The following is a 24,361-nucleotide window of genomic DNA, read 5'->3' as shown; positions in this document are numbered from 1 at the left end:
CTGCAAACTTACTTACCCTTCTACATTAGTAAGTTGTCATTTATTGTTACGATGTTAGGAACACGGATTATAATGCATTTGTAAACTATTCAGACAAGCCTTGTTGTATCCACATGCATGGGCTGAACTACCTTATCTTGGAGCTTTGACTCAAGGAATAACCATTTTGATAACAGCAGTACCTCTAACTTAGTCATTTCCTTGATTGTGTTAATTTCAAAGACTAGAGTTGGTTTTGTGAGCCCTCCTACTTCAGTGCATGCCTTCTGCACAAGCCCCCATCACGTATACGGGAATAGTCTAGCTTTCCTTTTCCTGCTCTATAAGGAGGAATCCTGTGTGCCTGTGCTGGAGGAGAGTATGGGTCTTTGCCAGGAAAGACCAAAGGAAGCAATGGGAGAGGAGTTGGTGAAAATTCCATGATACAAGGACCTTGTCAGGGTTTAAAATAGTGTTGACCTTTCACAGGTACTAATAAAACATGTTCAGATTGCTACGTGGAGCAATAGCCTGCAATGTGTCTTTGTTCTCTTGACTTTTTGTTGTTGCCATTACTGGTAAAATTGATGGGAGAGGTGTCTGACTAAGCCATGCTGCGCTGGATTTTATAGCTAATTACACACCACAAAATTCAATAGTGCCATAAAACACATTTTACGGAGGGGCGCCTCACAACCTGCAAGCCCTACCTGTGGGAGAGACAAATAGGCCTTGGAGGGCAACTATGAAGAAACTATAATCTTAAATCTTTTCATCATGAAATTGCACTTCCTTGCATCAGCATGATTGAGTTCTGTTCATTCATCTTCAAACTCCTTTAGAGTCATTCTGGCTTCAGCTGAAAAGCAAGCACAAAATGTTAAGTATTCCTATACCTGTAAACCATGTCTCTTTGAGTGTCCTTCCAAGAAAAGTCAGAGAAAATTTGATGACACTTGGGTAGTTAGACTGGACAAACATCTATACTACTTGTTTTTTATTCGCGTTACCTGTTTCCACCACACTGATAACATTGATAACAGGAGCCTAAGCTACACACGAGCTGAATGCAAACAGAATTTGGGTTTGTGAAGGAGGCAGTTTTTGTAAGCGTCTGAAAAGGGGGGTTCTTGCTTCCTTGGATGGCATGAAAGGATCACCGCTGTTACATTGAAGCCTGGAGTTTTTGCACGGAGGCTGTATGTAGATATCACACGTATGTATCACGTGTATGTTGATATCGCAAATGAACTTCATGGCTCTTGGTTCCAGCTATATACGTGACTGTTCCACATCTAAGATGGGTTGTCGAGCTTTTATTTGCTGCTTCGCAACAGACATTCATAGATTAAGCTATGGTTTCTCTTCTGATGTGTTTGCGTGAAAATACTGAAGAGAAATGAAGTGTGGGTTTGGTGACATTTGTGATGTTTTGAGCTGTCGTCAAGGAACCCTACCTTCCCTCAGTGTCCAGACTGGGTCTCGAGGGTCTTAGAATCATAGAATAAAAAGTTGGAAGGTACCTCAAAGATCATCTAGTTCCAGCTTCCCTGCCATGGGCAGTATTGGCAGTCAGTAGATCAGACTGCCTGGGAATCCATCAAGCTTGGCCTTGAGCACCTTCAGGTGTGGGGCATTTGCAGCTTCTCTGGGCAGCCTGGGTTGCAGGATGGGACACAGGTTTGATAGGGTGGACTTAAAACCATTCAGTGAGCTGCACATGATGTGGTGGGTGGAAACCTGTAATTTGTTCCTGAACCTGATAATCTGATGTTCCAACAGAGGTTAATTAATTGCACTTTCCCTAATTTGACTTGTACTCCCCGTATTTTGTTAGTGATTATGAAATGAGCTAGATATTTTTCATACTCAGCTGGACTTCATTTGTTTCGGTGATTTCTCATGGCCATTATTTCTGCAAGGTTAAGGTTCATAAATTCATGCAAGTTAACTGTCCTTGACCACTTACGTCTATTCATACAACACCATAATTCTTGTAACATACTGACCACCCTTGACTAATTATGATCTTGTAATGGAAAGATCAGGCCATTTTTAGACAGGCTTAAAACAAAAAGGAAAGCTTTGATTCTTCTGTATTTGTATGGAAATGACTGAAACATTTTCAAGATTTCTTTTAAGAGCAAATCCAGTCCAGCCACATCAGATTGGACTGGAAGAGTAGGTAGGCAGTGAATTATACAATTGTCCAGGGAGTGTTTGATCAAAACAGATTTTTCTTTATCTGTTATTGGTTCCTGTAGGCAGAAAAATGAAGCTTCTCTCCCTGAGGTGGTCCAGCATCTGCAGGAGAAAGAGTGTGCTAAAAATCCTGCCACTCTCATGGACAGTCTCAAAGTGGGGGTGAGATCATGGTAACAGGAAGGAGGAGGCATTTGATTCTTATTTTTCCAAAGTTATAAGCCCGTTGTAATTGCCCAGCAAGGACTTACTGGGAGTAGGCCTGTGTAGTGACATCTTCTGTTGAGCATAATAGTACTCAGCTTCTGTGTTACATGTTCGATTTGGATTTTAGATGAGTTGAAAATGAGTTTAGATGTCCCTAAAAGCTAATTGGACTACTGTTAAGCTTTATTTTCCTCTGTAATTTCATCCCAATTAGTCCTTATTTAGTAGAAGTTTGAGGAACTTGGTAAGGGTTCAGCTCCTGTTCTTCGTCAGTTTTATGTCTAAGAGCCAGACCTTTACATTCAAAGTCTACCTTATCTTTTATAGCAAAGCAAATTCTTTTTTGTTGTATTTTTGTCTGTCTTTCCATGTCTCTTGTGTTGATGCTCTTGCTCTGATATGTTTATTGAGGTTCTGGAGGACCGCGTGACAGTGATTGAGCCTCATCACCTCTCCTTTGTAGACCCAGAGATTCCCAGTGAGAAAATCCTGTTCAACGTGACTGTCCCTCTCCTTCCTGGCCAAGGCAAGTGTACCTGTTCAGAACATGGCAGCTTGAATTAATTGGTATGCTTCTTTGAGCACATTTTATGTTTTTTTTCACTGTATATTGTTCTGTGAAAGTATTTGCTAAACTATTTGGCCCCCTTCATTAGCATTCTAACATCTTGTTTCTTTGGCTTGTTTAAGAGTATGCTGCAGTGCACAGATATTTTTCTTATGATTGACTGGAAGACATTGAATGTTGCACTGTGGCTTTCTGCTTCTAGCCTCTTTAGTGAGAGGTATTCAAAGAAAAAAGCAAATGAAGAATTTGTTCTAATTTCTCATGTCCTGTATTGCTCTGTAGGACCCATACTGGGTGCAGTTTCAGACATCTGACTCATTTAGCAACAGCTGAAGGTATAGAAGGAAGTACTTGGGAAGATAAAAAGAAGCCGTCCTCTATGGTGTCTTGTTTTAAAAATAAATAGATTCCTTCTCTTAATACTGAACTCTGTTTCTGTAGGTATTGTGGAGCATAGAGACAGACCTCTCTCCCCAGTCAGGTATTTCACTCAAGCAGATATAAACCATGGCAAGATTGCTTATCGTCCACCAACTGCAGCTCCACACTTGCGAGAGATTATTGCATTTTCATTTGCAGGTAATGAACTGAATGCTCTTTGCAGTGCCAAGTCAGACTGCTGGTTCTACTCCAGTTCTGGAATGATCTTGTGGCTAGTCATTGAATAATGCAACAGACGTGGGAATCTGCCTTGTGGGAACACTTCAGAAGTTCAGTCAATTCTTGAAATGATTTTTTTGCCTCTTGTTCAGTATATCAGTTTTCAGGGAATTGTTGGGGTGTGACTGTGTTCTCTGCAGCGTTTAACATTATTGACACTCATACTGGATGTGGCACTGGTCAAACTGTTGATCTGGTGCCCTGTGGCTAGAAACTGTTGCGCTTCCCATGCTTGAGTACTGGCTCCAGCAGTCTTTAGGTTCAGACAAGAACTGATGAGTGTGAACTGAATCAATTTAGCCAGGATATTAGATTTCTGCCATCAGGAGGGTAACAGTCGGGAGCAAGAGGTAGAGGAGGAAAAATAGGAAAAACTTCAAACATGTTGGACCAGTTGGTGTATGGGATTATGTGATGAAATGACAGTATATGGGAGATGCAGTTCTACACATTGCCATGCCCTGCGCTGACACCCAGAGGAGTTTCACAGTCTGGAGGAGACAGCGTGTTTTTTGTCACTACCTGGAAAGAAAGTGTAGAAAAGAGTGCATCCCTTTTTAAGGATAGTCTCCAGTCTGGTTGAATGTCTGCACTTGCTTTCTCCAAAAGCTGTTCAAATCCATGTCAGTATGAACTGTCCTCTGCTAACTACAATTACTCTGTGCTTGTATTTATCCATCAGGTCTCCCAGAGTCAGTGAACTTCCGATTCACAGGTATGCAAACCATTTGCTGTTTCCTGGCCAAAGTTTTCCTTCCTGTGCCCTTCACGCTGCCTGTTACTCCTTGGCCTTTCTGAAGGGACATCTGTGGGCACCCGGTAGGAACTTCTAGAAATACATGTGCCCAAGGAATGTTCATTCCCTCTGTCCCAGCAGTGTTTTATACAAGTTAAGATGCAGTTGAGTAGGCACCTTTTTTCCAGTAGTTCCCTGGAATGTGTCATAAATTCATGTTCATTCCTGTTTTTCCTCTGTCTGAACAGGGACATCAGTGTTTCAATTTGTTGGGTTTTTTTGTTTGTTTGGTTTTCTTTTGTTTTGTTTTTTATGGTTTTTATGTTTTTTTTTAAATATACCGTGAAAATATTTCCACCATTGAATTGCTAGTAATTAGCTGCTTCTTACTTATCTAATATGTTTCCCTTTCCATGTACTATCTAGCACAGGTATGCAAAGTGATACACTTGCAAGGAGACTTATGGGTACGCTTGGTAGATAAATGGAAGATAGTATGCACACACACATGCTCTGATTTTTACAAGTTATACTTTTTGTGCTAGAAAATGAGTTAGGGACAAAGATAAATACCTCTGGATAGGTGTGAGTTGTATGTTTACGCCCACACAGATCTGTAGATTTGTGAATCTCTGAAAGCACATCCCTATGCTCAGTTGTTGTTTTTGTCTGTGTCTAGTGTCAGGTGGAGAGCACACAACCCCAGAGATGGTGTTTGTCATTCACTTGCTCTCTGCAGAGCAGCATCCTCCAGTCTTCCAGATCACAGCTCCTTTCCTGGAGGTCAGCCAGGGGGGCAAGGCCACCATTGGTGAGTAGGCTGGAAAGGATGGGGCAGCAGAGTTTTTTCTCGTAAGCCACTTTCCGGTGGTGTCAGGATGCTTGTTGGAGTTTTTATAAATATCACTCTAATATGTGGACATACGCACATCTCTCTCTCTTAAAAACTGAAGGTTTGTGTAGCTGTCATACTAGAAATACTGTGAGTCACTGGCAGTAAGTTCTCTGAATCAATATCCGATCCAAACATTATCATGGGACTAATTATTTCCATGAAGGCAGCAAGCCCTTGGGCTAGGGATGCTCCAGAATTATTTGACTTTTCAGGTACTGACTAAATTAAAATTTTTTGTCTCTGTTCACAAAAACAGATGACAGAGTTTAGGGACGTTACCAGAGCAGTGTGTAAGGATGCTGAAGCCTCTGTTCTATATCTCTGGCACAGGGATCCAGTTGGCTGTGAGCGACACAGATACAGCTCCTGAGGACCTCTTCTTTGAGCTGGTGAAACCTCCCCATCATGGCATCATGCTCAAGCGTGGTGCAGGTGTGCAGGAGCACATGAGAGCAGGTGAATTGAGCAGAAGTCTTCTTCAGCACAGTCTTCTACTCACATCCAGCTTCTACCTATTCATTCAACTGGTTTCATTGGGTAGGAGGAGACAGATGCCTCTAAAAGATACAGCTGCAGCCACAGATGTGTTGAATTCTTTGACTGGAAGTGTGTGACTGCAGGAGAGAGTATGTGAAAGATCATTTCCTGTTTGATGTTTACTTCCTGGCCGAGATAATTTCAATAACACGTATGTGGGCTGATGGGCAGTCACTCTACTGTGATAAGAGTACCAGCTGCTAATCAGAAGAGACCTTTTGCTTTACATGATAAATTACATGTGAAATAATACTTAGTGAACATTTCTGCTGAAGTCTGCATAATCTGTGGTGATGCAGCAGTCAAGGCCTTCTGTGGAGATTTTGGTGGCAGCAGTTTCTAGTGTATTAACAGATGAACAAATATTGTCTGTAAGACAGTAGTGCAAACAGATGTGGAGAGGGAAGCCTTATCTAGTTATGACAGGCCTGAGTTTACAAAGCACCTGGGAAGAAAGGAGGATCTGTGCACTTACAGAGAATTGTCACTGTGTCTGTAAAATAGACGAGGTTACAGCTTTTCCTTTGCCCTACACATATATTACGTCCTTAAAAATGTTTTCGTAACTCACACTCTGTAGGGATGGTATTAAATGCCAGGTAGGCGTGTGATTAAATCTGTTGCTAAATTGGGGCCTTAGGCCGTTTGAACTGGATTGGTGCACTAGCAGTTTTCCTAACTTCTGTATTTCTTTCTGGGAAGGTGACACCTTCACCTATGAGGATGTCACTCGAAATGCTCTGCAGTACGTGCATGATGGCTCAGCAGCAGCAGAAGACAGCATGGAAATCTCTGTCACCGATGGCATCACCACAGTGACCACAGTGCTGAGGGTGGAAGTGTCCCTGCTGGATAACAACGGTCCACAGCTGGCTCCAGGCTGCCTGTTGGCAATCACTGTGGCTAGTAAAAGCTCTGCAACTCTCTCTCGATTGCACCTTGCTTACACTGTAAGCTTTTGTCTATTTCTAAACCCAGTGAATGTTGCCACCATCCCATGCCTAATCCCCACACAAACCCTTTGCCACCCACACTCTTTGCAGTTAGTGTGGATTCTTGGCAAAGGGCTCAGCTTTTGACTGTGTCCTGCCAAAAAGGGGACAACAGACTCTTTCTTCCAGCAGGGTTTTAAGGCTATCCCTGCTTGCCTGAAACTGCCATGCTAAGACGAGAACTGAGTTAATCCCAGATTTTTGTATCAAACAGACTCCCTAACAACACATCTGTATTTTCAAGCTGATAAGTCCATGACAATTTCTTCCTCCTCACACAATTGTGAAATTGTCTGGTTCTTTTCTGCACAAGCTTCAAGGGTTGTTGTTGTTGTGTTGTTTTTTTGGTTTTTTTTGAGCAAACCAAGATTCTGTGCTCCCTGATGTAGCTTTGAGTTGATTCCAGTGTTTGTGTTGTTGTATGCATTGTCCTACTGGCAAAATTCAGAGAAAGGTGTTCTCCCAGTTGGTTTCTCAGCGAAGACACTGGCAGTGGATTTCAGGTGTGCAGATACGCTCCTTTTAGAGAGGAGGTTGAAGAGATTGCAGTGCACATGTGAGTCTGGAGAGACCTAAGATAGTGGCTGTCAGAGAGATGGTTAGAAAACTGCAGTTAGGTAGAATAAGAAAGCAGGCAAATGTTTTTTTCCAAAGGATCTGCCTGGATAAAAGTCAGGGATCTGTCCCATTCTCCTTATGAAGAAGAAGGTCGACAAGGGAGCTGTTCAGGTTTAATGTCAAGAACACAACAGTCACAGAAAAGAGGATTTATTTCCTGATCCATATCCTGAGAATATGATTTCTGCCTTGGGTTTTATCTTTCTGGCAACCAAGAAAAGCTTTTATTAGAAAGATGACATATGAGTCATTATGTCACAGAAGTGATTGTACCTAACAAAGTTAAAAAGAGCCAGGAACAACTTCTTGCGTAATACGAAACAGGCTTTTGAAGCATTGCTCCACACCACTTTTACTAAGAACTGAACAGAGAGTGCCTCTGAAGCATTAGTGGGCAACAGTTACTCCCTCTGCAGGGTGTCTTTTTGGCTCATTTTTTCTGGAGTTGGGAAGAGCATATTACATAAATGACCCAGTCCTCTGGGAATGTAAAGTAATTTGAAAATAGAAGTACTGGTTTTAGCTTTGGGAATTTGTTGGTGTAATACAAGGACAGAAGGAGAACCTCTCTGAACTGAGAGAAAAGGAAAATACGTTTTGTAGCAGGTACTGGGAATGTCCACCTAATTGACTTTTCTCATCATTAGAGCTTCATTCATTGTTCATCAGCTGAAGGTCTGACCCTGTTGGTTTGATATATTCCCCTAAAACAATATTTTCTTCATCCTTCCATTTTCAATGGATGGAAGCAAACGCTAACCCTGTTTTGTGTTTTTTTTTTATTTTATTTTATTTTTCCTTCATGTTTAGGACAACAATTCTCCTGACTCAGAGATAAGAATCCAGTTAATATCTCTGCCCACGTACGGCACCCTTTTACGGACGTCTGGCTCTCATGCTGAAGAGCTTTCTAGGGTTTATAACTTCACCATGGAAGACATCAACAACCAGAGGATCAGGTGTCAAATAGCTATTCTCCTTCTAAGTCATACTAGTTAAAAGCTCGGTGGGCTTTCCACAGGGAACTCAGGACTGTATTAGGATGGTGAAAGGTATCCAAGATAGTATTTTCTTGGCAATTGTGACCTGTGAGACTATAAATGAGAGCATTTCCTTTGTACAGAATTAGGTGTTTACGCGTATCTGAAAGGTAGTTGGTTGAAATTATGAGAATTTTTTTCTGTGCAATGTCATGGTGATACTTTAGGTAGGCAGTGTAAAAGATGTGATTTCAAAGAGTTCAGGAAATGCCTGGGTTTGGGAACTGAAATACCACTTCTGTTCCAAGAGATGTGCTTGGATGAGGTGTTTTAGCCTAGCTGTCAGTGAGACTCCCTGACACAGCTTGTGTTTTGACTTGCAGTTACTCAACTGTGTTTGAGACGAGCAATCAGCCAGTTACGGATGTCTTTCACTTCACTGTTTTTGATGCTGATAATAACCGGCTTGACAGACAGATGTTTACCATCACCATCACGTCTGCCCAGGCAGTACCATCACTCATTGTGTTTGCTGACCATATCACTGTAAGTGGCTACCCAAGATATTGGAAACAATGATAAGAATTTCTTACATGTGGGGAATCAGACAGTTTTTCTGGACTGAGGGCAAATCACTGCAGAAACATGGTGTTACATATGCAATCTTGTGAGTGCAGAAGGTTAAGAAATTACTTGGAGGCCAGAGGAGACTGAGTGTACTGTTGCATTCCTGAACTTCATCTGCTTACTTCTATTCTAGTCAGGAGCTAGGTTCTTCCTAGGGTGTCCCATTGATATCAGTAGAACAAGTCAAATTTACCTTGTTTAGTATTTGGCCCCTTATTTCACCAGCTTGTATGTAAAAGGTGAGCAGAAGATGAAAGAGTCTGAAAACACCCGTTGTTTTCAGATACCTGGCATTTCAGACTCTTTAGCAAAGCCTTTTGAAGTCATCTCCCTCTTTTCTAGCTTGGAGTTCACCCTTCCTCGCCTTCAAAAGATTCTCCTCAACAAGTAAAGCAGATTTTGCCTTCTAAGAGGTCAGCATGACTCTGCCAGTCCTTTTTTTTTTCGCTGATAAAACATTCACAGGCTTCTCTTGGGGGCCAGGCAGGTTTCGTTCTTATCATTCTACCTCACCTCCCAGCTGATCTCATGGTGGACAGATCTGAGGGAGGATGGGACAGGACTTCAGAGAAATGAGCACTGTGAGGACCAGAAAATTCTCCTACGTGGGCTGGTGATACACTTGTTCAGTCATGACTCATCCATTGCTGTGTGCGTGGGCTGTACTTTGTCATGCACTTTTGTTTTCCAGGTGGATGAAGGGGGCAGGGTCCCACTTCTGGCTCATCACCACTTAACTGCTGATTATGATACTGCTGCCAAGGAAGATCTGAGGGTCACAGTTATCACTCTACCTGTGTATGGCTACATTGAAAACACTAAGACAGGTAAAGTGCCTGGCTCTCTCTTCTTCCTCCTGGCTACTGAAAGGAAACATAGAAATTGCAGATTCTAGTTTCCCTCATCATGGTTCCTCTGTGCAGTGGTCAGCATTACGAGATAAACTGTCTCTGGAGAGCATTACTTTCTAGTTCTCAATTGGAGGCTGGTACAAGCTGTGAGACTGGGGCAATAAGAGCTTTTTCAAACATTCTGTTTTCATCATGCTTTATTTTGACTGCTCTTGTTCTACAGAACAAATTCTACTGAATTCCTCTAAATGTTACAGTGAGCTTGAAGGCTGGGAGAGCTGTGGAATAGCGTCTCTGGTAACACTCTTTTATGTCATTGTATTTCCAAGAAAAAGTAGAATCTATGCTGGACTGTCCAGAGTTACTCATCCAGGAGGACTGTTTGCTTAGTTATACTCAGGGGTGATCCTAGCAATAACATAAATCATTTTACTCAAATTACAGCTTCCCTTGGTAAAATATCACCGTGGGCTGGTAGTGTCACAGCTTGTTGCAGCAGATACTGCCCTTCTTCTGGAGTACGTGGTTTGCTAACCACCACACATCATTCCTCCTAATAGTTCTCAGCTCTTGCCATTTAAGTAATGGAGAGCCTCCATCCTTGAATGGGCCACGACTGGTTGGTTTTCTTGGGGGAGCAGACTTCTGCAAGGTGCAGTTTGATATAGTGATTGTACTGGTGCCAGATGGCACATTAGCCATTGTCTCATCACTGAAGAATGTTGTAATTCTGAGATGGGGGCTTGCTTTTACTGTGCATAGAACTGCAGCTTTCTTAATGCCTGCTCTAATGCGGCAGATGTTGCTTTCTACAAAGGTCACAAGATGACAGAAGTCATGTTTTAGGAATGAACATCTTGCATCCTTCAGTGTATCATTCTTCTCTTAATCCTGCTGCTTCTATGTTTAGTTTATCAGTGACTTGAACACTTTTTTACCAGAAGCATTATGTTTTGCAGGTGAGAGTTTTGGACCACAGAGTGCTGTTACCACAGATGCATCTTTTTCCATTCAAGATGTTCTAGAGAACAGCATTTACTACTTTCAGAGTGTCCACGAAAGCATTGAGCCAACAAGTGATGTTTTCAGCTTTTACGTGAGCGATGGCTTCAGCCAGTCTGAGGTGCACAGCATCAACATCACCATTCAGGTACACCTGTTCTTTCTGGCTGCAAGAACCCTCTCTTTTCGCATAGACACTTGACTTTCTGAAGTACAGCACCTTCTAGTTGTGAGCTTTCCTCACACCTTTATAATACATGTGTAGGGGATTAGAGAGTTTCCTTCCTCTGAACTATTTCCTTCCCCTTGTACAGGAGCATATATCCTCTGCCACACCAGAGAAGGGTTGTGCATTGCAGACTCTTCCCCAGGGCTTATTTCTCAGGTGTATTCATCCTCTTAGAAGCAGCCACGTTACTGGGGAAATTTGGAGAGTCTGCTGTAGTCCATCTGTTGGTATTAGCACCACTACTGTCACAAAGTGCTCATTTCTCCTTGGCCTTTTCCCTTGTTTGACTTTGGGATCTGTGCAGCGGCGGAATGATGAGCCCCCAAAGATGGTGTTGGAGCCTGTCAGAGTGCATGAGAGCTCTAGTGCGGTTGTTACCAACTCCTCACTCAACCTGCAGGACCTGGACACCCAGAATAGTGAGCTTGTCATTGTGGTTACCAAAAGTCCTGAACATGGTAAGTCCTGACAAGCTGGGGTGGGAGCATGAATATGTGTGTTGTTGTGTGTGTGTGTGTCTGTATCTGTAATAGCCCCTGATGTGAGAGGGAAGCCTGCTACATTTGTATAAAGCACATTTAGACCAGCAGTGGCATAGCAATCGCACTTCAGGGCAGACTTGCTCTTTGATAGCTTTCCCAATTTGTGAGAGAGGGAAAAAACAGACTGCACCCACTTCTCTGGAAAGCTCCCTTTTGTGTTATCCCATTTCCCCATTGTGGGGTTCAGTTCCGAAGAACAGAGCATCTTGCAATGATAAAGAAAAGGCAGGGTGTACAGTGAAGGCAATATGCAAAAAACTTCCATCAGTTCTTTTAGTAAAACCATGTCCACTTCCATGCATCCTACTGGGAGCCTGCATGCAAAGGGTGCCATGTCCTCTTCATAATTTTGATGCACCTGTTGTTTGTCAGGTCACCTTCGCAGGAGGCAGACAGCTGTGGAGCCCCCAGAGCATGGACAAGTGCTGTCTCTGGGCTCGTCCTTCACCTACCAGGACATTTTGGATGAGCTGATTGTTTATTCTCAGAGCGGTGCAGCAGCGCAGACGGATGAGTTTGGCTTCTCAATCACAGATGGTCTCTACATGCAGACAGGGAAGCTGGAGTTCTCCATGGAGCTGCCAAATAAGCAGCTGCCCACATTGACTGTCAACAGAGTCCTGCAGCTCCCCACTGGTATGGGAAGAGAGGGTGGAATGGTGTCACTTGTTCAGGCAGCCCTGTGGGAGAAATTCTTCATCTCCTGCTGAATGTAATGGCAAGGTGTAGGTGTGAACTTACGCCTTTTGTTTGACTGGGGAGGTCTTTTCCAAATAATCTCCTCATAATGGAGCCAGGATCAGTTGTCTGTTGAAAGGTAAAGGGACAGGGGAAAAGGAATTACAGGCATAGATATTTTTATGCATGCTGTAGTTAAGCACTGCCTCCCAAAAACAATTTCAGAGCTTTGTATTTGTTAGTTGAGGAGGAACATGTGAGAGCATCTAACCTCAGTTCTGACAGATAGCTGCCGGCTTTTCAGAAGCTTTGTCTATACAGCTTTAGTTCACATTTCTGAAAATGTGTCAGCTCTACTTAAGCTGTTATGTCTCTGTTGTGCAGGTCTGGTTAAGTATGACATCATGCAAGGCTGAAAGCCACTTTTCCATGGCAGTGCAGTGCCCACACAGTTTTCATTCCAGGGCATTCCAGCAAGCCTAGTGAGCAGGCAGTTGAGCAGGAACAAACCACATGCCTGGGACACTGCTGTGCCACACTGGACGTTCAGGTGGAAGATCCTTGTAGATGAGGCCTCTGTTTTACTTATGGTGGGGTTCTCCTTTCTCCCCCAGAAGTACCATATCCTGGTTCTGTAAAATGTGAGCTGCTATTTATACAGTGTGGTCCAGTCTAGACAGATCACTTAGCTGGATTGGCTGAAGCTGTTTGTGAGCTTTTTCTTTCTCTGGTTCAGGTTCTGCAGCACACATCACAGATCAACACTTGAAAGCAGCAGCTGTGTATCCAGATGACACAATGATCAGATTTGTCGTGAAGAGAGATCCCAGCGTGGGCCGTTTGCAGTTGACTGATACTGATAATCCAGTCGAGATCTCTGTCAGAGGGCCTGTCAAAAGTTTTACCCAGGCTGATATAAAGAAAGGTGAGAATGACTTCAGGTAATCATGGCAAGTAAAATATGGCTGTTCCTTTATGGGGAAGGATGATTTGAAAAAGAAAAGGGACAAGGAAGAAGGTAAGATAAGGTTGTTATGGTAGAATCACTACCATTTACTAAGTATTAAAAAGTCTCTCTCAGCATGAGAAAAAGAATTAAGAGAAAAAGCAATGAAACCTGAATCCAGGAGCTCTGTCAAGCTCCAGGTCCTTTGGCTTATATTTGTCAGCCTGCTTCCAAACTGGGAGTTACATGAAGTTACCTGTAACGCAGTGCCTCTTTTCTCCTTTCCCTTTCTCCAGAGCAAGTGGTTTACAGTCACAAGAAGGGGGATCCTGGTGGAAATTTTGCCTTCACCTTTGATGTGATTGATGCAGATGGCAACAGACTGATGGACCAGTTTTTTCATATTAGTGTATTAGGTAAACAGTAGTCTAAAGTTATATTTTCATTGCTGCAAAGCTTTATAGATGCCCATTCCACATGTACAGCAAATTAAGATGGAATTCCTGAGATGCAGCTTTGATTCTCTGTCATTTTGAAGGCCTTTGAAGTTTGGGGCACGGAGAGGGTTTGTGGCTGCAAAGATAAGTTCTTTGGCCTCTGACAAACTTCACTGAAAAAGACATAAATACATAAGAATTCCCTGTAATGTCTTCATTCTGTCTAGATTGTCTTCGAGACATTACATTACTGTCCCTCTGTTAATGACAAGTCCCAGAATACTCATTTTGAAATTACCACTCTGGGGGGGTTCTCTTCTGAGGATGGTGTGTGTGACTACTGTCTTTTGCTTGTGAGCTAGTACCCAGTGGGAATAACACCGAGGAATGGAAAGAGACCATCTCTCCTAACTCTGCTTTGTATTTAACCCTTGCAGAGGACAGATTCCCTCCCTCCATCATCACTAACACAGGGCTGGTCTTAGATGAGAATTCTGCAAAGAAGATCACAACACTGCAGCTCTCTGCTACTGACCAGGACAGTGAGCCAACCCAACTCCAGTACAAGCTCACCAAGCAGCCACAGCTGGGGCACCTGGAGCATGCGGACTCCCCAGGTTAGCAGGATGACATTTTACTTGGTTGGGTGATCCTAACAGCAAAGCACTGCAGACCTCTTGAGTCCTAAAGATTCACTTCAGGAAAAATGAGCATGGAGGCAGCTGAAAAATTATGGTTCCTGTTAGCAATTGATGGTCATTAGCTCAAAGAGCTGGAGGATAAGGTGCATGGAGGCACAGCAGCCTGATAATTGCAGATGAGGGTATATTCAGCTGCTGAATGAATATATATCCCATGCCTTGCCTGGTGGACTTAGCAGATCAGGCCAGCGCACTGTGTGAATCTCCTCTTTCAATACTGACTGCTGCTTCAGCGTGACAGGCAAACCTTCAGCCTTCTCTGTGACCACAAAGAGTGCAGTGCCCTAAAGAATCCATCCCCTAATGACCATGGTAATAGAGCCCACACTGATGAACAGTCACCTTCCTTCGTCTCCCTCGTGACCACGGTGCTACTTGGTCCTTCAACTCCCGCCTCATCTTCAGCTATGCTCTGGAGAGAAGAAGGGAATTATGCAGTGAGTTCTTTCTGTGGCATGATGGATCCGCTAGCTAATGAAGTCTGGTAGTTCAGGGGGGTTTCGATCAATCCTGTGAAACTCAGAAAACAATTCCATGCAAATATGATCTGAATTTCAGAGTTGCTTTGCATGCTCAGTTATCCACAAAGCGTATGAGTATTATATGCCTTTTTGCTGAATTAGTTTACATCTGTTCTGTCATAAAATATGCTCTTCTAATGTAGATTATACTCACCTAAGATACATTTCTTCTTTGAATTAGAATTCTTAGAATTGGATTTCTTCTTGACAAGACATTAAGGTGTGTTTGCTGTGTTTTCAGGATGCAGTCAGTTCCTGTATAGCACATTTTCAGTGTATGGTTTGCGTCATAGCCTCACTGTGTAAGATGTACTCTGACACACGTGTTGACAGACTAGGAATAATGAATGAAAGATTTAAATAAATAAATTCCCTGCTGGGAGAAAATTAAAAAGCAGTGCTTTTGTCTGAGTTGCAAACTAATTGATAGATCTGGTTCTTTTGAAATCTGAAATAGATGGATTAAGGATTTTATTCCCCTTGTTACTTAAGATGTGACAATTTGGATTTTTGTGCTTTTTTGTGTCCACAATGGACAAAGGTAGAGGGTTGTACAATCTGAAAGAGTTGTTCTCATGATTGAAATGACCTAAACCTAAGGAGAGAGTTCTGAAGTGCTCAAAAGAGAACACAAACCTTTAAAGCTAATGAGCTCAAGGGAAACCTTGGCTAATCAACCATTCCTGGGTCATCTATTTAAGCCAGATCTCTCTATCTTAGCTATGTGGGATAGTTGCTTGCAGCCATTTAACATGATAAACTAGCAAAAACCTTTTTTCTGGGTTTTTGTTGTTGATAAGAGCAGGAAAACTTGGCAAATGCAGCAGTAAGGGTTAAAGGCTCGAATGCTTTTTAAAATGTGTTTTGGCTACCTTTCTGTGTGTGTCACACGTAAGGACCTGCAAAAGTGTCAGTATAAGTCAGTGTGGAAAATGGAGCTTAGTCTGTTCTACATGCTGGGGTACAAGAAGGGGAAAATAAAGCAGAGAGTTTGAGGATATTTTTGTAAGCAGTGAGGCTGGGAATCTTCTGCCCATGGTCAGTGATACCGAGGTTAGATCAATCCTTCATGGCAGTGAGAATGAAAGAAGATCGAAACAGCTCCTATTTTTGCACCATTTTTTCTCTTGTTCTATAACAAGCAGCTCATCCTGAATAGGGTATGCCAGCAGTGAGAGGTGTTGTAAAGTCTGTAAAGAAGTTTATAGTTCTGTTTGTAGAAGTGCCTTTTTTCGTTTAGAAGTTGTTGAACAGAGTGTTTATGAGGTACAGCCTGAATTAGAGCATAGCAAGTGAAGACTGAATACTTAAGGCTACATATGTCCAACGCCCTGCATTTTTCCCTTCCTCGCTCTTTCTATATGCGTTATCCCCTATTGTTCTTTTCCTAGGGACAAAAATCAGTTCTTTCAGCCAGACAGACTTGGCCTCTCGCAGCATCCAATATGTTCACACTAGTGACACTGAAAAGCATACAGATGCCTTCACCTTCTCTGTGTCTGATGGAACAAATGAGGTAGGTCCGAGCATGAATTTTCCCGAGTCTGAGCAGACTATTGATTCTGTAGGATGTACTGGGATTCTGTTATCCTCGTGTCCTTTCAAGAGAGAGATGCATGTAGCATAGGAAGTGAAAAAAGCCATACATAAGCTTGTAATTTAGCAATGGTGGTTCCTCTTCCCTGCTGTGAGAGATGTTATGTGCCACAGGGAGAGTTAAGAGCTCTGTGAAGGGAGGGGCAGCTACCTGAGGTGTAGGCCCATGAGACTGAATTACCAACATCTCATTTTCTTTTGATTACCACTTGCTCGTCGAGATCAGCTTTGATTCAGTGCACTGATAAAGCACTCAGAAGCACAGTTATACCCTCAAGATCTGCTTCCTACTTTCTAAAAGGGAAAAATTGTAGCTGCAAATAGAGAGAAGGGAACAAAGTAGAGTGAGTGATGGAGAGAAGAGTGAGTGTCTTCAAACGTCTCAGAAAGCAGAAGATATAGTGAGGAGGGATATAAGAGGTCATGTTTATGTGATCTAAGCTTAGAAGCTCATGTTCACTCACTAAATAACGCCAGAAGGAAGTGACCCAAACTCAGTGGGTCATTGTGGTTTCCTTACAGTGTTACTGTTTGAATGGAGTTGTGCTCTTGTTGAACTGAATTCATCAAGAGAGACTTTTCCTCCTGTTCCAGGTCAGCCAGACATTTGACATCACCATAAATCCTGTGGATGATTCCTTACCTGTAGTGCAAAGCCTTGGGATGAGAGTTCAGGAAGGTGTGAGAAAAACCATCACAGAGTTTGAGCTTAAAGCAACAGACGCTGACACAAAGGTAAGGCTCCTCCCTCCCCTTCTCTGCTGCACATGTGGGATATCAGAAAAGTGGGCTTGTGTTCGAAGAGAGAGATTGCAGTGAGTCTTATCCCTCCCTGCTCATACCCCATCTGATAACATCAAAGAGCTTGTGGGAGGCCCAGTTTGTATATAAATAGATGAATGACTGAACAAAACAATGCCCTGGCTTGAGAAATACGTGCTTCATCTGGGATATCTTTGAGACACATACAGCAAACTTGCATGCAAAATGCTTAGACGTTATCATCAGAGCTTACCCTTGTCCCTCTCCAAACACGGTGGATCTAACCTGAGCTTAGGTCTTGATACCAAGTTTATGCTATGAAAATGGCATTTCCTCCTGCTCCTTCTGGGTCTGGCTTTGGGGGAGAGATGAGGACAGGCAGAGCGCAGGGTGAATCAATTCAGGTTCATCAGCTTTATCACCCTGTCTCCTTCGTGCAGGCTGAGGCAATTACATTCACAGTTGTGCAGCCCCCTCGACACGGCCTGATTGAACACACCAGCAATGGGCAGCATTACCACCAAACCACCACCTTCACAATGGATGACATTTACCAGAACCGCATCAGCTACAGTCACGATGGAAGCAACTCGCTGAAGGATCGCTTTGCTTTCACTGTGTCTGATGGGACCAATCCCTTCTTCATTATGGAGGATGGGGGGAAAAAGGTAAAGGGACAAAGGGAGGTGAGAGAGACCACAGAAATAGATGATAGAAAGCTACCTCCTCTAAGAGGAGGCAGATTTGGCTGCCGCTACTCCGCAGAAGATAAATGCTGAATATTCTTGGTTATGTGATGCTTTATGCTTGTTCAGTGCTGTAATGGCAAGATTTGTGAATGCAAATTTGCTCTGGGATCTTGATCCTAATGAGGCAGAAGGGAAGTCAGGCTCAGAATATGGTGGCCAAGGCTTTGACTCCCAAAGTAACAGCTGTCTCTCTGAAACTTTGTCAGGTTATGACAGCAGCACCACAGCGCTTCAGAATGGACATTCTCCCTGTGGATGATGGGACACCCAGGGTGGTCACCAACCAGGGTTTGCAATGGCTGGAGTACGTGGATGGCAAGGTAACTGGTTGTCTGGGTTTGGATTAGATTGTTTCTCAAGTTGTTTCAGAAGAAGGAACTTCACAGGAGAACACTGTGATCCTTTGGCATTTTTGTTCTTGTGATAGACTGCAGGAGCCCCTCTGTATTCTTGGAAAAGACAGAAGTGTGCAGGGATGCCTGCACTGTGGCTCCATCCAGACGATGTGGCTCCAGAGCACAAAATTACTTCCTTCCCTTACATCAGCAGGCTTTTGTACATGCTGTCTGGCTCAGTACAGCTCCTGTGCACCTTACCAGGCAGAGATGTCCTGCCTCTTGTCTCTCCTCCCCAGGGCAGTATATCTTCAGTTTTGCTGATGGCAAGGAATCTGTGATCATGTGCTGCAACAGCTGCATTGAAGATGTATGGCTTTCAAGATACAGGAATTTCTTGCTGTGGCATGCCTTTGTTTTGCTAAAGTCTAAACAAAACCACAGGGAACGTTATCTTGTGCTCGTTTTTGAGGACTCACTGTTAATTGAAAACTTCAGTTCTTCCTAGGAAAGTACTTGAGTTTTTCCTAGGAAAAAGAATTTGAAGGCTCTGCATTAGGAAACTGCATTTAAAAATGGCTTTCTCAGCTCAAATTCCTGACTTCAGTAAAAGCAATCCTACAGTCTTGGGCAGTTGAATTCTCTCTCTTATTTTCTCCTGCTTTTAAAGGTGTTTTCTTTTTAAAAAGAGAGCAAAATGTGGTGGAACTGAGTCACGTCTGTTTGAAGTCATTTGAAAGTGGGTTACTATAAGCTGACTAAAGCAGCATGAACTGTCCTGAGTGCAGCGTTAAAATGGAGACTGTTTGCAAATGCTTTTGTCAAGATCAGGGCTCACCTCAGCATCATTGAGTCCGTAGAGTGATGGTTTCCAGTTGAAACTGGAAGATTTGTCATAGCTTTTAGCCACAACTAGGTAGGTCTTGGCAGCGTGCTTTGAATTTGCTTTTCTTTGAACCAGAAGTTTTTTAATTATTATTATTAAGCCAGATCTGAGGCAAAATTTGAGTTCTTCCTATGCTGTCAAACTTCATGCGGGGTGTAGCTAAGGGCTCCACACCCTCTGTGTGTCCAAGGCCACTCTGTTCTATGGTTATAAACCTCTCTCATGGAGCATTGCAGGATGGTAGGTCTTTTTGGATGACTGGTTAAAAAGACTTGCACTGCTTGTTCTTCACAGTTTAACTCCATTGGTTTGGCTTTAATCCAGGCAACCAATCTAATCACTAAGAAGGAATTATTGACCACAGATCCCGACACAGATGACAAACAGCTGATCTATGAGATAACAAATGATCCCAGGAATGGTTATGTGGAGAACAAGCTGAAACCAGGAACAACTGTGACCACATTTTCTCAGGGTATGGAAGATGGGCTATGTGTTGTTGCTTTTTTCCTTCAACTGCTTCTGTTTATCAAAATAGTCTATATATGGGGGGAAGAAATGGTGGGAAGGACGAAGACAAGGAGTAAAATCATATTACTGACTACAGGGTAGACTCACTGCCTGATCAGGAGAGTGGTGCTCTCTTTTGAAGTCTCCAAATTTTGTCCAAAAATAAGAAGTGAACTTCACTTCTTGTTGATTGCAGAAATCCTGTAACTTTTGCCATCCTGTGTCCTGTAATATGCCCTCTTTCTCCAGGTTAGAGCTAGAGGCTTGGCTTGGAACATAATAGGTTGTAGATTTTGCATGTGATCCTAAGGTCAAGGAAATGTTTATCCAGCAGTGCAAAGTCAACAGCATGTAAAAAGTTCACTCTTCCGGGACTATGGGTCCTCCATTAGCAACAAGAGGTGAGAGTGTAACTCTGCTTCCTACCCACTGTGCTCTTTCTCATTGCTCCCTCCAGCCTCCCCTAGGCAGGATGAGAGTGAACGGGCAGCACAGCCTTTAGCATTTCTGGTACTGCAGTTTGTGGAGCCTTGCGCCATGCTGCACAAGGTCCTGTACAAATGCAGTCAGCAGTTCTTTGTCATCAGCCAGCCAAGCCTGGTGTCCTGTGTGCTCAGGAAAAAAAAAGTGGGAAAATAAAAAGGGAAAAAAAGAGGAAAATACCTATGTTATTTTAGAGCTGGAACCATCTCAGCAGTGAGAAGCCCTGCTAGGACATTCCAGCTTATGGAAAAGAGCTGAAACCTGCTGCACAAGCAAATTCATATTCCGTGCATTTGATTAAAACTGCTTTAGGTTTTTTTAAATATTGCAAATAAAGACTAAACAAGGAGGTGACTTGTTGCCTCTTTTAGGCTGGCTTTTGCCAGGGATGTGGAAGTTAGTATGTAGCAGCATAAAGGGCCTGTGGAGATCCTGATGCTGTGGCTGTGTGGCTGCACGTCTGTGCTACTCACTTATAAAAGTGCTCATGTTCTGCATGGGCTCATTGGATGTCTCCTCCCACAGAGGATGTGAACCAGGGCCTCATTTGGTATGTGTTGCATGAGGAGAAGGTTCAGGAAACTACAGACAGTTTTCAGTTCCTCGTGAAGGACAGCAAACCCAATGTGGTCCGTGGCAATGTCTTCCACATCCAGTGGTCTCTCCTCAGCTTTACGTACAGCAGGTAAAGGGCATGGGGCTTACAGCAATCTGCTGACAGATTGGGTCTTATCAGGATTGGGGCAGGCAGAACTCTAATATGTGATGGGCCCACAGCATGAGAATAGAATTCTGGGGCAGTTACCATCAAATATACCTTTTTCCTGATGCCTGATCAGGACTGATGTTGCACCACACACAGCAGTCGTGCTGCTGATTTGTAGATGTGTTGGGGGAGCCAACCACATGTTTCAGTGAGGAGAGGCACCTACTGGTGCTGGGTTACACCCTGGTGCAGGATTGCTGAATAGCTGCCATCTGCCCAAGTCCCTGGTTGTTGGCATCCTGTGGATTTTCTGTGCAGACAACAGTCAGCTTGAGTTTGTTGGTGTTAGTATAAACACACAGTTGCTCTCCAGCCTGAGCATCTTGCCCGTGTTCCTGTAGGATGCCAGTGCCCTCAGCTTGTGCATTAAGTAGTGACTGTTATATGTCTCTGCCCAATACATTTCCAGCTACAACGTCAGTGAGAGTGCTGGCTCTGTGAGTGTCACCGTGCGGCGGATTGGTAACCTCAACCAGTATGCCATTGTCTTGTGCCGCACCGAGCAGGGAACAGCCACTTCCAGCTCTGGTTCACAGTCTGGAGAGCAGGACTATGTGGAGTACGCAGGGCAGGTAAGCTGGGGATGGGGCAGAGGAGGGAAGAACGAACTAAACACTCTGTCTGTACATACTGTCACTGGAGTGACAGTGAAGGCAGGGCACGCTGGGAAACTGGTGGAGAGCAGCAGCTTGATTCTAATCATTATGGCTAAGCTTATAAATTGGGTTACGTTTTCACCTGTTCCCCAGTATGGAATGCCTGGACATTGCTGTTATGATTTTATTTTTTTTACCCTGACAGCTCCCTGATGTTGTGTGATTGATGCATAGTGAGGGTGAGGAGGATGGAGAAGCAGGGCCCAGCACTTCAAAGATGGAGCATGATGCAAATTGAATAATTTCTGTGCTTCTTGTAAGGCTGAAAAGTGATGCAGCTGTCATCTAAATCATTAGTCTGCATTTAAACACAGTGGCATCTATAATACTTCTTTTAGAAAAGCATCTGAGTTGGAAGAATACTCTTATTACATTGTTCCTACAGTTGGTCATTGCAGCTGTTGGGCATGAGCTTCCCATCCATATTTTGTGTTTTTTCCTGTTCCTCCAGATGGAAACATCATGCAGTGCTGTGTGTTTTTTGCTTAGGCAGCACTCTTTTTGCCTTCATCTCCAGGAGCTGAAACTCTTGAAGATTTGGCTGCACAGTAGTTGTATATATAGTTTTTAGGACTGTTCTCTAACTCCAGCCATTTCTTTCTCCGCAATCTTTATAAGAGAGACACCAGGATTTTGTGTAGAATTCCACTGTCTTCCCAGTGCTGTGCATGGGATTGTTACCTCCATCCTTTCACTGTGTTTTTTTTTATGCAGTTAAGGACTGCATTAATCATCCTCAGCAAAGCACTGGGAATTTATAGTCATCTTTTTACCCAGAGGCTCCTTGGAAACTTTCAGAAAGCCCACTTTTCCTGCTGATTAACTCTTTCTCTCTTGTCCTGCACTGTGTAAATTCCTGGGTTTTACAGCAGTTGCTAGTCTGATAGAAGTGTTGCCATAATTTTGAGCATATTTCAGCAATACTAATTTCAGTTTAAGGAACTTTCGTGGCCACGAGTGAAGTTCACAAAGTGCTCATTCACGGGACCTCTGTGGCTTGGTGAAGTTTATAGTCCCTGTGATTTTAAGATTCCCAGTGGAGCTGATAAAAACATTAAGGAGATTCTATTTCTTTTTTGAAAGATAGTGTGCTTGCCTGGATAGGAATGTCACTTAGAGTCATGCAAAAGTCCGAAAGCATGACTGAGAGCAGAAGGCCTCAGGGCTTGCCTACACACTGCATTAGCTGCTGCCTTTGACCTCTCCTAGACATTTATCGTTGGCTAAGGTTGGTGTGTGTAGTGCTTCATGCACAGGGTGTGTACCTGAGGAAAGGGTAAGGCAGAAGGGGCAGGAAATTTTCAGTCTCCTACAGACCACTTGCTGCCTTCCAGGTGCAGTTTGAGGAGTGGGAAGACACCAAGGCCTGCACCATCGTCATTAACGATGATGACGTCTTTGAGAGCACCGAGAGCTTCACTGTGGAGCTCAGCATGCCAGCCTATGCTCTGCTGGGAAACATCACCCAGGCCACAGTCACCATCACAGACACTGAGGATGAGCCCATGCTGCAGTTCGACAGGAAGACGTACCACGTCAGTGAGAGCACTGGGTTTCTCTCTGCACCTGTTGAAAGGAAAGGTGGGTTGAATCTGAATCCACCCTGCCAGAAGGTGGATGAGGAGCCCTGGAGATGATAGCCAAGAGGGGACAGGGATACATGAGGTACCTGTGAACAGGCTGTGAAGTAGCTTTGTGGTACAACTCAGAAGACAAGAAATAGCGCACGAGAGGTGGCTTAATTTTTTTTATTCCCCAGCTCTGCTTTTAATATTCACCCAACAAGTTAAAGCTCCCTGCTCTTGAATCCATCTCTCCTCTCAGCATGAGCAGGAGCAGACCTTTGTATTTATTTACTGCTTCTCTGTGATCTAGATACCATGTTTTGTGTGGACCCTATCACTGTGCCCTACGTTCTTCCATAGGCAGGTGCCAAAGTGCCATCTATTTCCTGGTCATAGTAACCAGGAGTTCAGATTTGGAGTGTGCCTGGAAGTGAGGTCTGAGGCAGCTTTGGTGCAATTTTAGGAACAGGGATGGTGTTCTTCCCACTTACTGTAGCAAATGCCGCTTTGTTATTTAAGTCAACATCTGATTTCTTCTACCAAATAGAGTGTTTCCATAAAGTTACATTTTCTTCTGTTGCATTTTAGGAGATGCTGGAAGCACTGTGTCTGCTGTCTGCTACACTGTCCCCAAATCAGCTAAGGGAAGCAGCCTTTATATGCTGGAGTCTGGCTCTGACTTCAAGTCCCGAGGGATGACAGAAGACAGCCGCATAGTTTTCGGACCAGGTGTTACCATGTCAACGTGTGATGTCATGCTGATCGATGACAGTGAATATGAAGAAGAAGAGGAGTTCGAGATAGTATTGGCCGATGCTTCGGAAAACACACGCATTGGAAGCCGGGCTTCAGCCAGCGTTTTCATCAGTGGTCCAAATGATGCCTCAACAGTGTTCCTGGGAAATGCCACATTCACCGTCAGCGAGGCTGCAGGTGAAAAGTGGTAGGGGCTTTCACGAGGATCAGGTGTCAGAAAGTGTGATTTGCAGCACAGGAGCAGCGTCGTATAACATCTGTGGAAGGTTATGATATTTCCTTCCTGCCCTGAGTGGAGTGGGCTGAGAGTTGTTCTCTGCAACAGCCTGTGTTCCACAAGGGCCAGCAGTGGTGAGAAAAGCACCCGCTGAAGATTGAGGAGTGTTTTT

At 43.6% G+C, this 24,361-nt stretch overlaps 1 protein-coding gene across 1 annotated transcript in view; it reads left to right on the top strand.

The window, feature by feature from the left end:
* Positions 1-24,361, top strand: part of FRAS1 (Fraser extracellular matrix complex subunit 1) — a 167,594-nt gene that overhangs the window by 125,203 nt on the left and 18,030 nt on the right. Inside the window, exons 33-56 of the mRNA XM_085221937.1 lie at positions 2,800-2,914; positions 3,398-3,535; positions 4,299-4,331; positions 5,032-5,163; positions 5,578-5,703; positions 6,487-6,734; positions 8,205-8,353; positions 8,758-8,920; positions 9,693-9,828; positions 10,812-11,002; positions 11,388-11,541; positions 11,998-12,261; positions 13,040-13,228; positions 13,546-13,665; positions 14,124-14,303; positions 16,300-16,424; positions 17,099-17,239; positions 17,707-17,934; positions 18,222-18,335; positions 19,561-19,711; positions 20,755-20,914; positions 21,405-21,567; positions 22,986-23,232; positions 23,805-24,149. Of these exons, the coding sequence (XP_085078063.1) occupies positions 2,800-2,914; positions 3,398-3,535; positions 4,299-4,331; positions 5,032-5,163; positions 5,578-5,703; positions 6,487-6,734; positions 8,205-8,353; positions 8,758-8,920; positions 9,693-9,828; positions 10,812-11,002; positions 11,388-11,541; positions 11,998-12,261; positions 13,040-13,228; positions 13,546-13,665; positions 14,124-14,303; positions 16,300-16,424; positions 17,099-17,239; positions 17,707-17,934; positions 18,222-18,335; positions 19,561-19,711; positions 20,755-20,914; positions 21,405-21,567; positions 22,986-23,232; positions 23,805-24,149 (4,012 nt within the window). The remainder of the gene's footprint in view (positions 1-2,799; positions 2,915-3,397; positions 3,536-4,298; positions 4,332-5,031; positions 5,164-5,577; positions 5,704-6,486; positions 6,735-8,204; positions 8,354-8,757; positions 8,921-9,692; positions 9,829-10,811; positions 11,003-11,387; positions 11,542-11,997; positions 12,262-13,039; positions 13,229-13,545; positions 13,666-14,123; positions 14,304-16,299; positions 16,425-17,098; positions 17,240-17,706; positions 17,935-18,221; positions 18,336-19,560; positions 19,712-20,754; positions 20,915-21,404; positions 21,568-22,985; positions 23,233-23,804; positions 24,150-24,361) is intronic.

The sequence above is a fragment of the Meleagris gallopavo genome, chromosome 4 (assembly GCF_905368555.1).
Source record: "Meleagris gallopavo chromosome 4, MGAL_WU_HG_1.1, whole genome shotgun sequence".
Classification (NCBI taxonomy): Eukaryota; Metazoa; Chordata; class Aves; order Galliformes; family Phasianidae; genus Meleagris; species Meleagris gallopavo.
The sequence above is the reverse complement of the archived record's forward strand: the minus strand, read 5'-3'. Positions and strand labels throughout refer to the sequence as shown.